Source organism: Rutidosis leptorrhynchoides, chromosome 2 (genome assembly GCF_046630445.1).
Source record: "Rutidosis leptorrhynchoides isolate AG116_Rl617_1_P2 chromosome 2, CSIRO_AGI_Rlap_v1, whole genome shotgun sequence".
Classification (NCBI taxonomy): domain Eukaryota; kingdom Viridiplantae; phylum Streptophyta; class Magnoliopsida; order Asterales; family Asteraceae; genus Rutidosis; species Rutidosis leptorrhynchoides.
In genome coordinates this window covers 676,397,529-676,415,999 of record NC_092334.1, presented here as the reverse complement: position 1 = coordinate 676,415,999, position 18,471 = coordinate 676,397,529, and the positions used below count along the sequence as shown (strand labels likewise).

The 18,471-nt window shown below is 31.2% G+C and overlaps 1 protein-coding gene across 1 annotated transcript; it reads right to left on the bottom strand.

The window, feature by feature from the left end:
* Positions 1-4,822: 4,822 nt before the first annotated feature.
* On the bottom strand, positions 4,823-5,698 carry LOC139890276 (uncharacterized). Its single transcript, XM_071873169.1, has 2 exons — positions 5,092-5,698; positions 4,823-4,950 (listed from the first exon to the last, which is right to left on the bottom strand). The coding sequence occupies exons 1-2, from the start codon at positions 5,696-5,698 to the stop codon at positions 4,823-4,825; spliced, it is 735 nt and encodes a 244-aa protein (XP_071729270.1).
* Between the last annotated feature and the right edge of the window lie 12,773 nt (positions 5,699-18,471).

Here is an 18,471-nt window from a genome sequence, read left to right as displayed (position 1 = left end):
ATATGTTCATGTAAAATATTATACGATTAATACTTTGTTAACATTCTCAAGTTATAATATATATATATATATATATATATATATATATATATATATATATATATATATATATATATATATATATATATATATATATATATATATATATATATATATATATATATATATATATATATATATAATCATATTCATTTATATAATGGTTAGTGAATCGTCGGAATTTGGTCGAGGTTAAATGAATGTATGAACACAGTTTAAAATTTTTAAGATTCAATATTACAGACTTTGCTTATCGTGTTGGAAACATATAAAGATTAAAGTTTAAATTTGGTCAGAAATTTCCGTGTTGTCACAATTTATATATATATTAACACATATAATAAACATATAATGGTATTCAACTCAGTTTATTATATAATACATTACTTATTTAGAATAGTAATATATTTATTATTTTAAATGTTATATATATATATATATATATATATATATATATATATATATATCTATATATGTTATTTTATTTTATTATTTTTTATATTAAAATAGTAAATTAGATATACTTATGATATATGTAATAACTATATTTTTATATAAATATCTTTTATTTATTAAAATAATGATTATGATAATATAAAATAATGATAGTAATACTAATAATTAAATTTAATAATGATATATAATAATAATGCTAAATAATAATAATAATAATAATAATAATAATAATAATAATAATAATAATAATAATAATGATAACACTAATAATAAAAATGATAATAATAATAAAATATATAAAATTTTTAATAATGATAGTAATAATAATAATTAACTTAACAATAATAATAATAATAATAATAATAATCATAATTGTAACTATAATTATAATAATAATAATAAATGATAATTAATACTTATATTAGTACTAATAATAATAATAATAAATATAATAATAATTATAATTATAATACTAATAATAATAACAACAATAATAATAATACTAAAAATAATAATAATAATAATAATAATAATAATAATAATAATAATAATAATAATAATAATAATAATAATAATAATAATAATTATCATAATAATAATAATAAAAATAATTATAGAATACAAACTTTGAAGAAACAAGCATTTAAAAAGAAACGCCACTGCCCGGACTCGAACCCGAGACATCTCGGTTAAACCAATTCCTTCCAAACCACAGGTCCATTAATTTGTTCTTGTTTTAATTTGCTCGCTTAATTATTTAACTTATGAAACCGTTTCATCTAATCACCACTAACTCGATCATCATCATGATAATCTTATTCGTAATCACTAACATCATACATCACCATGATCGTATACATCATGCTTCATGTTATATTCACCATAACATAATCATAATCATCATACCATATATAATCGTATTTCATCTATATCAATATCATCACGATCCCATCATCATCTTCATTTAACAATATCACCATCACGCTACTTATCATCATCTTCGTCATCGATTTCATTATCCCCTCATCATCGTCATAAGAAGAAATGCGAAGAAAGAAAAAATATAAACTGATGATGGTTATGGAATGAACTAGGATAGAAGATGATGATCGTTGGTTCAAGGCCCAATAGAAAACTGGATCCCAGCCCACTTGTGTAAAAATAGTTTTGGCCCAAGACAAATAAAAATGGATCGATATGCATCAGAAGAAAGATTGATGTGTGCGTGTTCTGTCTTGGTGTTTTGAACCGAAACAAAACAGGAAAACAGCTCGATGATTTGGTCCTTCTTCAGAGACACTACAGCAGCCTCAAACGTTTTCAATGGTTCCAGTAGTGGGTTTAATTATCCCATCAGAAACAGGAAACGAAGAAAACAAATATATATATATATATATATATATATATATATATATATATATATATATATATATATATATATATATATATATATATATATATATATATATATATATATATATATATATATATATATATATATATATATATATATAACAGATCAGTGATGAACACAAAACTGTGAATCAATCAATTGATGAACAAAAACGATTGGAACAGATTCCTTATGCAGCGTTTAACGTCATCTGTGAAGTAGATCGATCCTTAACAGTATCAAAAGTGAATTTCACTGAAGAACATAACCGTTTTTATAATTGAACTACTAATCGAAACTCAAACTTTAAAGAGTTTTAGAACATGATTTCTTCATGAAAGTTATTCTAAATCATCTTCCTAATTCTCTACAATCGAAATCATATCTCATAACATCACAATACAATCGAATTTGATCTTTGTTCATAGAGTTAACTTTTTCTTTTTAAGGTTTGACTTTGAAATTCAAAATAAATAGAAGGAATTGGAGTGTGCAAACTTACACATAGATCAATTGGATGATTCCTAACACTCCCGCATTTATGGATTTTGAAGGATAATTCGAATTTGAGTTTTTGGTAAAAAGGTAATGCGAGCAGAGGTACTCGTGGTATATAAGATTTATCTGTTAAATTCTATCAGATACAAGCAGAGAATCGTAGATATAATTGATATTGCTAGTGGATAAACTAATAACTTTTATCAATAATATGATTTGATTGGTTATCTTGTGCTGAAGATGGGTCGACATGGAGTCCCAGGCGAACAGGAAGACGGGGAGAAAAATTCTGATGGTGATTCCATATACGTAATTATTTTAATTTTATATATTATGAATTATTATTAATAATTAATAAATATAAACACATTAATAATAATAATGCTACAATATTATTAATAAAAATAAAAATAATAATACTGTTATAATAATAATAATAATAATGATAATATTTAAGGCAACGAAAATAATTTTTAACAACAATAATGTTAATAATAATATTAATGGCAAAGATAATAATAATAATTTTAAGAATAATAATAATAATAATAATAATAATAATAATAATAATAATAATAATAATAATAATAATAATAATAATAATAATATGATAACTATAATAATAACAATAATAAATAATAATTTTTAAATTTCAACTAATTTATAATTTTAATCATTCTTATAATGGTATTTATAATTATATCAATAATAATAATAATGTTAATAATCCTAATACCGATATTAACATTAATAATAATGAAGGTAGTAACAACAATTTTAGTGTTAATACAATAACTATATTTTAACTTGAAATTTCATATATTAATATTACAATTTATTAATTATGTAACATTTAATAATATAACAATGAATCTCTACATCACAAACAGCATAACCATCGGATTCGTTTTTTTTTTTTGTTTTTTTTTTTTTTTTTTTGAGATGTGAATTTATGTAACAATCAAGTATAGTGATGAATTTGGTGATTGGCTAATGAAATCAAAAGTAAATAAAAGTAAAGAAAAGTGGTGAGTGATGGTTTACGAATAGAGACAGATCTTAAAGTAGCAATTAAACAATGAGTGGCTTTATATCACTTGTAAAAGTAGATATATGTATATTTTATATATATCATTGATTTAGTGAAAGAACCAATTACCAAACAAACACAGTGTACTTAAATAATTAATAATTTATAAATGTCATGTGAATTGAAAGGAGCACAAGAAATTATTGTAAAGCATGAATTGGAAATCAAACAGGAATCTCCACTAATCCTTGTCTAGTTCCCGTTAATTGACTTATTTGTTCTTACTTGTAAATCACTTTTCATTTATTCCGAATATTGTTAAAATGAAAAGATTTCTCAAATCAACGTGGACCTCACATCAGGGACACGTAATCATATCACAATATATCTGATAATTCAGTCATTTGATATTATCTTTTAATTCCGTCAATAAATATATTGAAACAAATACGTTCATGTAAAGTATTACACATCTAATACTTTGTTAACATTTTCAATTAATATAACTATATATTATATATACATATCTATATACACATAAATGTTCGTGAATCGTCGAGCACAGTTACAGGGTAATTGATTACATGAATATAATTCCAAAGTTTTTGAGACTCAATATTACAGACTTTGCTTATTGTGTCGGATACATATAAAGATCAAGTTTAAATTTGGTCGGAAATTTCTGGGTTGTCACAGATGTATCTGAATCTCCGTCGTTTCAGCAATACGATATTCACGATTACGAAGATTGATGAAGTTGTTTGTTGAAGATAGGCGTTAGGAATTAATGTAATCGTTTTAGGAACTAAGTTGTTTTTCTATTTTTTAGAATTAATGTAATCGTTTTAGGAATTAATACAATAAACGGCTATATTTTATGGAATACCAATAAATAAATATAAGTAAACATGAAGTACATAAATTTAAATTACTAAAAAAATTATACAATTTTAAAATTCCTAATAGATAACAAATTACTCATTATTAGCAGTACGAAAGTAAGGTGATAAGTTCCAAACGTGCTCGGTTAAATCTGCCTCCAACTGTTTGTGAACTTGTTTATCTCTTATTTCTTTAACCCTTGCATCTCGATCCCTCAAATTCATTTCTAACTGACGTGGTGGGTTCCATTGTATCATTCTTTCTTCTCTCCGTCCAATCACAAAATCGTTATTTTCTTGAATCATGTTATGTATACAATACAAGCATACATATGTCTTCTAATTTTGTTGAAGTCAATAGATCTCGTCGGAGTTTTTAACATTGCAAATCTACCTTGTAATACTCCAAATGCACGCTCAATATCTTTCCTTCCACTTTCTTAATACCATTTGAATTTTTTACGAGGTTCGTCAGTTGGATTATGAGGCGCTTTTACCAACATAGCCCAATCTGGGTATATACCATCACCTAAGTAATAGCTTTCTTTCGTAGCGACGCCCGTTTACTTCAAATGGTGAAAGTGGAGCAGTTCCATCTTTTATAGAGTTAAATAATGGTGAAAAATTCAAGACGTTAATTTCGTTGTTCGAACCTGCCATACCAAAGAATGCATGTCATATCCACAAATCTTGTGAGGCAATTGCTTCAAGCATAACAGAAGGCCTTTTTTGATCACCTCTTGTGTATTGTCTTTGCCAAGCAGCATGACAATTCTTCTACTCCCAATGCATACAGTCAATACTACCTAACATACTCGGTAAACCATGTTTTTGTGCATGAAAATTATAAAGTCTAGCAACATCTTCGGTAGTTGGTTTTCGCAAATACTGTCTAGCAAACAAATGAAATATGCATTGACAAAAATTTTCAAGACATAAGGCAGCGGTTTTCTCCCCAACTTTTATATATTCTTCAAACAAATCAGGAGTTGTTCCATACGCCATTTGACGTATGACCGCTGTACACTTTTGGAGAATTGTCAAACTTTGACGGCCCGTTGCATGGGGACGTTCCCTAAAATAAATAAAATAATCAGGAATAACGGTACTATTAAAATCAGATATGCCTTCAACAATTCGAAGAAATAACTGACGACTCATTCGAAAACGTCGTTTAAAAGTTTTTTCGGGATACACTGGTGACTCTGTAAAATAATCATTGTATAATCTTATAGTCGCATCTTCACGATCCTTGGCAATATAAACCCGGGATCGAGGGACTCGCGAACTACTTGCCTCTCCATCAACTTCTTCTTCCGTTAGACTATTAACAAAACTAACACTGTTTTCATCATCCGAATCATTCATAAGAAACTTGAGTATCTTGAATGTTTTATCCATTGTGAACAAATTAAATTTGTAGGTTGTCTAAATTTGATAAGAAAATAAGAAGGATGGTAGTATGAGTGTGTATAAAATTAAAATAGATAGCTATTATATATAGAATTTTTTTTTAAATTGGCAACATTCAAATTCGGGATGGCCAATCCCCATCGTCCACGTGGAAGAGACGCGTGTGTCTTCACCCGTCTTATTCGACGGAAAGCCCTAAAACACCTTCAAGTGACGGGCCGATACCGGAGGCGGCGGCGTTTTTTAGTGTCCAGCTCGGCAAGTGACCCCATCTGGGGTCACTTGCCCCGATACAAGTGGTCTAATATACAGATAAAATTAACTTGTAATGTATGAAAATACAAAATTGCTGAAATGGTCCTTGTAGTTTGTATCAAAATGCTAGTTTAGTCCCTATGTTTTTTTTACGTGTTTCGTCCTCGTGGTATGTCAATGTTGCTGATTTAGTCCTTATTTCTGATGAACGTTAAAAATAACTGTTAACTTCAATCACATGCCACGCACATGAGGGTAAAAACGTACTTTTATATTTTTCTTTGGACAAAATTGCTAATATGGTCTCCGTAGTTTATATTTTCTTTGAGAAACTTCATCACCTATCTTCATCTTCCCCAAATCACAAACCCTAATCAATACCAAATTCATAACAAATTACAAAACCTAACTTTTAAATTAAATCCCTTTTACTAATCGATAACAGTTAAAGAAACAAAGAAGGAAAAAACTAAAACCTTTTTTTTTTATTGATGCTCATAACAGTTTCATCATTTTGATTTATTATTATAGTACCCTAATATTCTTACATATCTTATTAGTACCAGCTTCTAGGGAATTCGTCTGAAATCATACTTTTTCGTAAGGTTTTGATCAACTTGATGCATTCAGTCCAATTTTTCTGATGGTTGGAAAAGAAAAAGAAAAAAGCTTCAAGGGAATTTAACTTATTTAAAGGGCTGTTGTACATATCTGATTAATGTTCTTATCTCAACAAAATGAAGCTCCGTCACTTATTAAACCCAACCGCAGCTATGAGCTAAAAAAAGAAAAAAAGAAAAAAAAAAGAGTAGCAATGGTCCCTTCATCACATAACTAAAGGATAATCACAAACTAATTCCACTAATTACAGCATCATATACTTCGTAATTATTTATGGGTTTTAAAAAGAAACCCCACGGAATCCTCATCTTTCACATCCTTTTTAATTAATTAATTAGCAAAAAAAACACCTTCATTTTCTTTGGATTCGACCTCCATGGTGGAAGCGACGATGGCCAATATAGATCCAGCGACGGCGGCGAAGATGGTGGTGCTATTCATATGTTTAATCCTTTCTTTCAAAGGTTTCTGGTGACTTTCAATTTTCAGATTCAGGCATCGTTATCTAGATCTGAAGTTGTTGTTGAGTGAAGATTTGGGTTTGAAACGATATGTGTTTTACAGATTCAAGATTCGGGTTTTGGAGGTTCCGATTTGTGTTTTGGAGGTTCCGATCTGAATTTTACATATAGATGATTGAATATGATACATTAGTTGGCTTTAAAGTCTAGATCTGTTTGACTTACACAGAGTGTATAACAAAAATAATGATGAAGGCTATAAAGTATGTATGAAGCGATTTCAAGATCTTGAAATTCAATGTGTGGTTGATAAATTTAAAGATTTCATTTTGATTTGGGTGGTTGAGGATAAGTTCATATTTTTTCTATTCTTTTTTTTACAGATCTGGATGCATTGCAGTTGGTTGAAAGGACCTAACATGGTCAACTGGGTAGCATGTGAGGTTTTAAAAAGACAAATTTACCCATCATGTGACTCGCACATGTTAGGGTTTAACGGTTATGATAATGCTAAAAACGAACATATATTTCATAGCATTATTCATCAAGAAAGACAAGCTTTTAGTTGCAATTGTTCTATTTACAAGTGATATTCGTTTAAATAATAAAAGGTGAAGACAAAAGACAGATTCGACGAATTGAAGACGCAAACGACCAAAAAGCTCAAAAGTACAAAAGACAATCAAAAAGGTTCCAATTATTGATAAGAAACGTCTCGAAATTACAAGAGTACAAGATTCAAAACGCAAAGTACAAGATATTAAATTGTACGCAAGGACGTTCGAAAATCCGGAACCGGGACCAGAGTCAACTCTTAACGCTCGACGCAACGGACTAAAAATTACAAGTTAACTATGCATATAAATATAATATAATATATAATTAATTATATTAATTATATATATATTATATTTATAAATAAAACCGTCGGCAGAGAAAGACTCCAAGGACTGAGCTGTAAATTCATTCTCCGCGACTCGCGGAGTTTGAAGGCCAAAATCACCGCGAGTCGCGGAGCCCCAAAAATCAACTTTTCCTATAAAAGCAACCGAATTCTGATCGCAATTCATAATCTTTTTCTTCTCTTATCATACGTAAACGATATATATATATATATATATATATATATATATATAATTTATATTTTAATTTTAATTTTAATTCTAATAATAAGGGTATGTTAGCGAATGTTGTAAGGGTGTAAGTCGAAATTCTATCCGTGTAACGCTACGCTATTTTTAATCATTGTAAGTTATGTTCAACCTTTTTATATTAATGTCTCGTAGCTAAGTTATTATTATGCTTATTTAAAACGAAGTAATCATGATGTTGGGCTAATTACTAAAATTGGGTAATTGGGCTTTGTACCATAATTGGGGTTTGGACAACAGAACGACAATTGTGGAAATTAGACTATGGGCTATTAATGAGCTTTATATTTGTTTAACTAAATGAAAGTTTGTTAATGTTAATATAAAGATTTACAATTGGGCGTCCCTATAAATTACCATATACACTCAATCGGACACGATGGGCGGGGTATTTATATGTACGAATAATCGTTCATTTAACCGGACACGGGAATGGATTAATAGCCACTAGAATAATTAAAACAGGGGTGAAATTACATTCAAGGGTAATTGGTGTAATTGTTAACAAAGTAGTAAAACCTTGGTTTACACGCAGTCGATAACCTGGTGTATTCATTAAACAAAGTATTAAAACCTTGTTACAATTCGAATCCCCAATTAGTTGGAATATTTAACTTCAGGTATAAGAATAATTTGATGAGGACACTCGCACTTTATATTTATGACTGATGGACTGTTATGGACAAAAACCAGACGGACATATTAAATAATCCAGGACAAAGGACAATTAACCCATGGGCATAAAACTAAAATCAACACGTCAAACATCATGATTACGGAAGTTTAAATAAGCATAATTCTTTTATTTCATATTTAATTTCCTTTATTTTATATTTAATTGCACTTCTAATTATCGCACCTTTATTTATTGTTATTTAATTGCACTTTTAATTATCGTCCTTTTTAATTATCGCAAGTTTATTTTATCGCACTTTTATTATTCGCAATTTCATTATCGTTATTTACTTTACGCTTTAATTTAAGTCTTGTATTTATTTTATATTTTACATTAGGTTTTAACTGCGACTAAAGTCTTAAAATCGACAAACCGGTCATTAAACGGTAAAAACCCCCCTTTATAAATAATATTACTTATATATATATATTTGTATTTTTATAAAAGTAAACTAATATAGCGTTGAGCTTTGTTTAAAGATTTCCCTGTGGAACGAACCGGACTTACTAAAAACTACACTACTGTACGATTAGGTACACTGCCTATAAGTGTTGTAGCAAGGTTTAAGTATATCCATTCTATAAATAAATAAATATCTTGTGTAAAATTGTATCGTATTTAATAGTTTTTCCTAGTAAAATATAAGCTATTTTATATACACCTCGCATAACATCAAGTATTTTTGGCGCCGCTGCCGGGGACTGATCTTAAAAGCCGGAAGCGCAACGCTAATAAAAAAAAAAAGATTTTTAGTTAACTTTTATTAAAATTCGTTTTTGTAAAAATGCGTTTTAATTATTTAAAAATATAAAAAGAAAAACAAAAATATAAGTATTTTTAAGATTTTGTTAAATATTTAAGTTTTATAAGTTTCTTTATTTTTATTTTAGTTTATAAAAATATAAGTTTTATTTTAATATCTTTTATTTTTTTAAAAACAGAAAACAGAAAATAAAAAAAAAATATAAAGAAAAAACGCGTCGAATATTCAAACCTGTCAGCTGAATTCTGGAACCCCGCGACTCGCGGGGTTTGATGCTTTAATTGCCGCGACTCGCGGAGACTTTCTGACAGGCGACAAAAAAACCCTAATTCAGCATTAATTAGGGTATTAATTAATTATTATTATTATTTAACCCTAATTATTATTATTATTATTATTATTAGTTTTATTTTAAGATTTACTTTTTATTTAATTTGTTTTATTTAGTATTAATTAGTTTTAATTAAATTGTAAAATTAGTAGTTTTATTAAATAAATAATATAAAAATAATATTTTTATAAAAATTGTAATTTTTACAACTTTTTATATATTTTTATATTTTGTCCCTTTTTAATCGTTGTAGCATAACTTTTGTATTTTTAGCTCATATTTAATTTTAAACTTAGTTTTTGCTATAGTTATTTTTACTCCTAGATTTTTAGGCTTTGCCGTAGAATTCCTTAAGTGCTTTTTCTTTAGACTAAGATTTAGGTGCTTTAGAATTTTGCGACGCCTTTTTAAGTTTTAGTTTCTTTTTAAGTTATTTCCATTTGGGATTTAGTTTTTCCTGTAAGTTTTAATATTTTTAGACCTTTTACTATGTATCAATTATCATTCCAATTAGTAATTTCAATTTGCGATTATAATTTTAAGTTAGTTGTAGTAATAAGGTTAGGTTAGTCAAGTATTTTTAAGTTTTTATAAGTTTCTTTTATTTTTCCGTCACCTTTTATTTTTCAACCATTTTTCTTTTTCGACCTTTTTCGACGAACTCTTTTTCTCTCTTATTTCTCGCTATTCTAGTTTTTAGGACATAGATTTTTATTCTACTTCTTATCTAAATTTCTTAAAATTACGAAAATTTATTTTAAGTAGTTAAATTAATAGACATCAAAATTTTCTGGTTCGTAGTAATAGTTGGATTTGTACGTGGACCGGGTTATTGGAGCCAAACAGTCCTCAATTATATTGAGACCAAACGAATCCTGCCCCTCTGCTGCATCTTTTGGCTATTCGAAACGTGGGCAAAATCAGAAAAGTCTATTGATTGGATAACTTATTATAATTTTTCTTTCCTTTTTAAAACTAATAGGATATTCAGTGAATGCACCGAGCAAGACGTTCACCACCTTTTGTACGTTCACCACCTGTAACTCGATCAAGATATTTAGCAAATATAACCGCCGTTGATTTTTCTTTAGAATCGTCATCCAGTCGACCAAGTACTTCAGTTCAAATTTCCGATAATCCATTTTTTGAACCCGACATCACAATTGAGAATCCGGAAAATATTCAGGAACGGTTCGTAGATCCTGAACCACTAAACTTTCCTCCGGAGCCACCAATCATTCAAACAGAGATTGTTGAGGAACGAACAATTAAATCAGAATCATCTAGTGATACCGATTCAACAAATTCAATTATGGAGAATCTGGAACCTTTAAGTATGGAAGACCGAATGAGAGCTAAACGCACTGGCCAAGGTCACGCAATTACTCATCCAGACATTAATGCGCCAGATTATGAAATCAAAGGATAAATTCTACACATGGTGACTAATCAATGCCAATTTAGTGGTGCGCCGAAGGAAGATCCAAATGAACATCTACGTACCTTTAATAGGATCTGCACACTATTTAAAATCCGAGAAGTGGAGGATGAACAGATATATCTCATGTTATTTCCCTGGACTTTAAAGGGAGAAGCCAAAGATTGGTTGGAATCGTTACCTGAAGGGGCGATTGATACATGGGACGTTTTAGTTGACAAATTTCTTAAACAATTCTTTCCTGCATCTAAAGCCGTAAGACTTCAAGCAGAAATTGTTACGTTCACACAGAAACCAAATGAAACTCTATATGAGGCATGGACAAGATATGGAAAGTTGTTAAGAGGATGTCCGCAACATGGTTTAGACACCTGTCAAATAGTACAAATATTCTACCAAGGATGCGACATCACTACAAGGAAAGACATAGATATAGCAGCTGGTGGTTCTATTATGAAGAAAACCGAAACTGATGCTTACAAAATTATTGATAATACTGCTTCCCACTCACATGAGTGGCACCAAGAAAAAGATATCATTAGATCATCTAAAGCAGCTAGAGCCGATTCTAGCCATGACTTAGATTCCATTTCCGCAAAGATAGATGCTGTGGAGAGACGAATGGAAAAGATGACTAAGGATATTCACTCAATACGAATTAGTTGTGAGCAGTGTGGAGGACCACATTTGACAAAAGATTGTCTCAGTATTGAATTAACAATGGAACAAAGAGAGAATATTTCATACATAAACCAAAGGCCTGGAAATAATTATCAGAATAATTATCAACCGCCAAAACCGATTTACAATCAAAACCAGAATTATAACCGAAATATTCCATACAACAACCAACAAGGTCCTAGCAATCAACAAGTATACAATAATACTTATAATCAGCAAAGACCTAATTTTCAAAACAAACCACCACAACAAACCGATGATAAAAAGCCGAATTTAGAAGATATGATGACGAAGCTAGTTGAAACTCAAACGCAGTTTTTCACATCTCAAAAACAAACCAATGAACAAAATGCTCAAGCATTTAGAAATCAACAAGCTTCTATTCAAAATCTGGAACAAGAAGTAAGTAACCTAGCAAGGTTAATAGGTGAAAGAAAATCGGGAAGTTTACCAAGCGATACAAATGCTAACCCCCGAAATGAAACAGCTAAAGCCATTACCACAAGAAGTGGTACAACACTTAAACCACCTGAAATACCTGTAACTTCTGATGAAACTATTCCTACTCCACAAGAACCATAACCTGATCAAGATAAGGAAAAAGAACCGGTAGTTGAAAAGGTTAATGAAGATAACACAGTTAAGGATAAACCTTATGTTAAACCATACCAACCACCACTTCCTTACCCGAGTAAAATGAAGAAAGAGAAACTTGAAGCCGAGCAATCCAAATTCTTGGATATGTTTAAACAGATAAATGTAAATCTTCCTTTCATTGATGTGATTTCAGGAATGCCAAGATATGCTAAATTCTTGAAAGATCTAATCTCAAATAGAAAGAAAATGGAAGAACTCTCGGCTGTTACTATGAATGCTAATTGTTCAGCAGTGCTGTTGAACAAGATACCAGAAAAACTATCTGATCCAGGAAGTTTTACAATTCCATGTTTTCTGGGTAGTCTTAGTTCAATAGAAGCATTGGAAGACTTAGGTGCTAGTATAAATCTAATGCCGTATTCACTATACGCTAAACTAGACCTTGGAGAATTGAAACCAACCAGAATAAGCATACAACTAGCCGATAGATCAATAAAATATCCTAGAGGGATAATGGAGAACATGCTAGTTAAAGTTGGTACTTTAGTATTTCCAGTAGATTTTGTTGTTCTGGACATGGAAGAAGATTCTCAAGTTCCTCTCATATTAGGAAGACCATTCTTAAACACGGCTAAAGCAATGATAGACGTGTTCGGTAAGAAACTGACCCTAAGTATAGAGGATGAGAGTGTTACCTTTTCAGTTGATAGAGCAATGCAACAACCACAATCTGCAGATGATACATGTTATTATATTCAAACTATAGATGCACATGCAGAATTATTAGAAGAATTTCCAGAATTACAAGGAACAGGAGAATGTTCTTTAGGGGAAGGTAATGAACCAATTGATGAAGCTGAAATGTTAGCTACACTTATAGCTAATGGATATGAACCAACAACAGAAGAAATTCAAATGCTAAAAGAAGAAGACAGATATCGATATAAATCATCGATAGAAGAACCTCCGAAATTAGAGTTAAAGCCACTTCCAAACCATTTGGAATACGCTTATTTACATGGTGAATCTGAATTACCTGTAATAATATCGTCTTCTCTTACTGAAAATGAGAAATCACAACTCATTTCTGTGTTGAAAGCTCATAAACCAGCCATTGCATGGAAGATTCATGATATTAAAGGAATAAGTCCTTCGTATTGCACACATAAAATCCTTATGGAAGAAGGTCATAAAACGTATGTGCAACGCCAAAGAAGACTAAATCCTAATATGCAAGATGTAGTTAAGAAAGAGATTATTAAACTGCTAGATGCAGGTTTGATATATCCAATTTCTGATAGTCCATGGGTAAGCCCAGTTCAATGCGTACCTAAGAAGGGTGGCATGACTGTCATTACAAATGAGAAAAATGAGCTTATTCCTACTAGGACTGTAACAGGATGGCGTGTATGTATTGATTATAGAAAATTAAATGACGCCACCAGAAAAGATCACTTTCCCTTACCTTTCATAGATCAAATGTTGGAAAGATTAGCCGGAAATAGTTACTATTGTTTTCTAGATGGATTTTCGGGATATTTTCAAATTCCAATAGCACCCGAAGATCAAGAGAAAACCACATTCACGTGCCCTTATGGTACTTTTGCTTACAAACGCATGCCATTTGGACTTTGCAACGCCCCTGCAACCTTTCAAAGGTGCATGATGGCGATTTTTCACGACATGATAGAAGAATGCATGGAAGTATTTATGGATGACTTTTCAGTCTTCGGTGATACATTTAAATCATGTCTAGTTAATCTGGAACGAATGCTAATTAGATGCGAAAAATCAAATCTAGTTCTTAATTGGGAGAAATGCCATTTCATGGTTAAAGAAGGCATCGTTCTTGGACATAAAATTTCAAAAGAAGGAATTGAAGTGGATAGAGCTAAAGTAGATGTAATTGCTAAACTTCCACATCCCACAAATGTTAGAGGAGTTAGGAGTTTTCTAGGGCATGCCGGTTTTTACCGACGTTTCATAAAAGATTTTTCTAAAATTGCCACTCCTATGAATAAACTCCTAGAAAAGGATGCGCCATTCATCTTTTCAGATGAGTGTATCAAATCTTTTAATATTCTTAAAGAGAAACTCACTAATGCACCAATCATGATAACACCAAATTGGAATCTACCATTTGAACTAATGTGCGATGCAAGTGATTTTGCAATGGGAGCCGTTTTAGGACAAAGGATTGAAAAACGATTTCAACCTATATATTATGCTAGTAAGACGTTACAAGGAGCACAAACAAACTATACAACTACTGAAAATGAACTCCTTGCTATTGTCTTTGCTTTTGACAAATTTCGATCATATCTCGTTCTAGCAAAAACGGTGGTCTATACCGACCATTCTGCTCTTAGATACCTATTTTCAAAACAAGATGCTAAACCAAGATTAATCCGTTGGATCTTACTCTTACAAGAGTTTGATATTGAAATCCGAGATAAAAGAGGAGCAGAAAATCTCGCCGCTGATCATCTTTCTCGTCTTGAAAATCCCGAATTAGAAGTTCTAAATGAATCAGCCATACAAGACAACTTTCCTGATGAATATCTATTGAAGATAGATTATAAAAAAATCCCATGGTTTGCAGACTATGCAAACTACTTAGTTTGTGGATTCCTTGAAAAAGGATTATCGTACCAAAGACGAAAGAAATTCTTCTGTGATATAAAACACTATTTCTGGGAAGATCCACATCTATTTAAAAGTTGTCCCGATGGAATAATACGCCGATGTGTATTTGGAGATGAAGCTAGTAAAATTTTAAACCATTGTCACACAGGACCAACAGGAGGGCATTATGGGCCTCAACTAACAGCAAGAAAAGTTTATGATGCTGGATTCTATTGGCCTACAATTTACAAAGACGCACACCTTCTTTGCAAATCCTGTGATGCTTGTCAAAGGGCTGGAAAAATAAGTCAATGTGATGAAATGCCATAAAATGTCATCCAAGTATGTGAAGTATTTGACATTTGGGGTATTGACTTTATGGGTCCATTTCCAAAATCTCATAATAATCTATATATACTCGTAGCCATTGATTATGTATCTAAATGGGCGGAAGCACAAGCTCTCCCAACTAACGATGCACGAGTTGTAGTCAACTTTTTAAAACGTCTTTTTGCAAGGTTTGGAACACCGAAAGCTTTAATAAGTGATCGGGGTACTCATTTCTGTAATAATCAACTTGAGAAAGTTCTTAAAAGATATGGAGTAACTCATAAAATCTCCACCGCGTATCATCCACAAACAAGTGGACAAGTTGAAAATACCAACCGAGCTTTAAAACGTATTCTAGAGAAAACCGTAGGATCAAATCCAAAGGAATGGTCCATTAAATTGGAGGATGAACTCTGGGCTTTTAGAACAGCCTACAAAACTCCAATTGGAACCACACCTTTTAGACTTGTTTATGGAAAAGCATGTCATCTTCCAGTAGAAATTGAACACAAAGCATTTTGGGCTTTGAAAACATGTAATCTTGATTTACATGAAGCCGGACGTCTACGATTAAGTCAACTAAACGAATTAGAAGAATTAAGACATGAAGCATACGAAAATTCGTTAATCTATAAAGAAAGAACGAAGAAATGGCATGATAAAAGAATCAGAAGTTCAAAAGAATTTAAAGAAGGAGACAGAGTTCTTCTTTTCAATTCACGATTCAAGCTATTTCCTGGAAAATTGAAATCAAGATGGTCTGGACCATTCATAGTCAAAAGAGTTTTCCCATACGGAACGATAGAATTAATAAATTCAAATGGGATTGAATTTAAAGTTAATGGTCACAGAGTTAAACATTATATACATGGTCCGATGGAAATCGACAACGAAGTTAATCACAATTTCGACACCACAGCTAACTAAGTGTGGGGAGAATCAAGTCTTTAAAGGATAATATGTATTTCTGTTAGAGTTAGATTGTCTGTTTTCGTGTAGTTCTCGAAAATGGAACCCGAATGGTCTTTCCCTAGCAGACCCTAAAGAACTAGTCTTCTCCCCCCATTCTGAATTTTTATTTTTTTTAGGTTTTTACAAAATGAAGACTGCCTGTGAACTAAACTGTAGCGACCCCGACAAATCGTCAAGTGACAGCGTCGGCTACGTGGGTCCCATTACCTGATTATAAGTCTTTTAGATAACTTTTGACCAAAATATGTCGCCTTCATTTCAAAATAAAGATTGTTTCAAAGTTTACAAGAATTGTTCAACCAATAGTTAAGTTACAACGTTATAATACGAATGAAATCTAGGCGACACGGTTTAAAGTAAAGTCAAAAGACGCTCCATGAAATGCACGTATACTCGACATCCAATGCAAGTATCAAATAATGAGCGGAAGCATGTATCACATATCGTGCAAGACCTGAGAAAAACATAGAAATCTGTCAACGAAAACGTTGGTGAAATCATAGGTTTAAGTAAGTAAGTGAGTAAAAGTAAGTAAGTCGAACCACAAGGTTTGCAAAGTTGAAATAATAGTAATACATTCTAAAAGTTAATATTCACGAGCACCCAATTATCAAAGCTTAACATTCCATCCATTGTATACCCCATCCATAGTGCTAGAACAAACACTGATTCTCGAAAATATATTTCATCCGTAGACGGTAGCGAACCGTCAGAGATGAGGGTTGTCAACCCATATGGCCATATAACATAAGTTCTCGTTTACACCCGTCAAGTGTAACTAATGATAATCGAATTGAGGATTTTTGTTCTAAACTCGTATGTAGAATGTTTGTTTTCCCGTTCTTGTGTTCACTTAGTTCAAAAGAATCGTTTATGTTTTCTCATCCCAAATATAAGTTCAAAAAGAGTAAAAGTGGGACTATGATCTCACCTTGAGTGCGAGAGTTATAAAAGTACTTCAACAAGTAAACGCGTGCAAAGACAAAGCTAGTCTTGACCTAAACATATAGGTTATATCAATAACGGTAAACACAAACGGTCAAAGATGTTCAATTAGTCCTATGGCTCGTTACGACTCGATTATATTAACATGTGAATCAACTAGTCAAGTTTCATGCAAGATACAAGTAAATAATCATGTTAGAAAGGTTGCATAAGTATTTGGTTAAGTTTGACAAAAAGTCAAACTTGGTCGGGTCAAAGTCAACGGAAAAGTCAACGGGGTCGGGTTGGGTATCCGACAATTTTTCTAAGTTATATAATCATATATGAGCATGTTAGCCAAGTTTCATGTTAATCGGAGGTCCGTAGCATAGTAAACATTTTACGTCAAAAGATCAAAGCAAACAGCCCATTTTAGTGTATCAGGACGGTGTCCCAAAAATCAGGACGGTGTCCTGATATGAAGAGTGGGACGGCGTCCCAAATATCAAGACGGCGTCCCAATATGAAGAGTGGGATGGCGTCCCAAATATCAGGACGGCGTCCCAATTGCCTTCCAGGCCATGTTTGCTTAATTTCTCAAGTGCACGACCCAAACTTCAAACAATCACAATTTATGATCCGCAAACAATTAGAACATGTATTTTATATCATCGGAAAGCTATTTCGACAAGGAATACAACTAACCACATATCATAAATCAAAATCATCATTTAAGACAACAAAAACCTCGTCGAAAGTTCGTTAAACGTTCCAAATCAAGGTTTCAAGTTCATCAATTGCAATTTAAGTTTCGGGAATCCAATTTATACATATGATATGCCGTTTTGAAGGTAATGAAACATGTAATACAACTAAATACTTACTAACAACATTTCATGGCATTCAAATCATCAAAAGTTCATTTAAAGTCTATCA

Bases quoted from the DNA above. Each gene is read 5' to 3' on its own strand.
- LOC139890276 (XM_071873169.1), bottom strand. From the start codon at position 5,698: ATGGATAAAACATTCAAGATACTCAAGTTTCTTATGAATGATTCGGAT. The intron at 4,951-5,091 runs GTATGCATTGGG...TTGGTATGGCAG, and splicing joins TATGTTAGGTAGTATTGACT to GTTCGAACAACGAAATTAAC.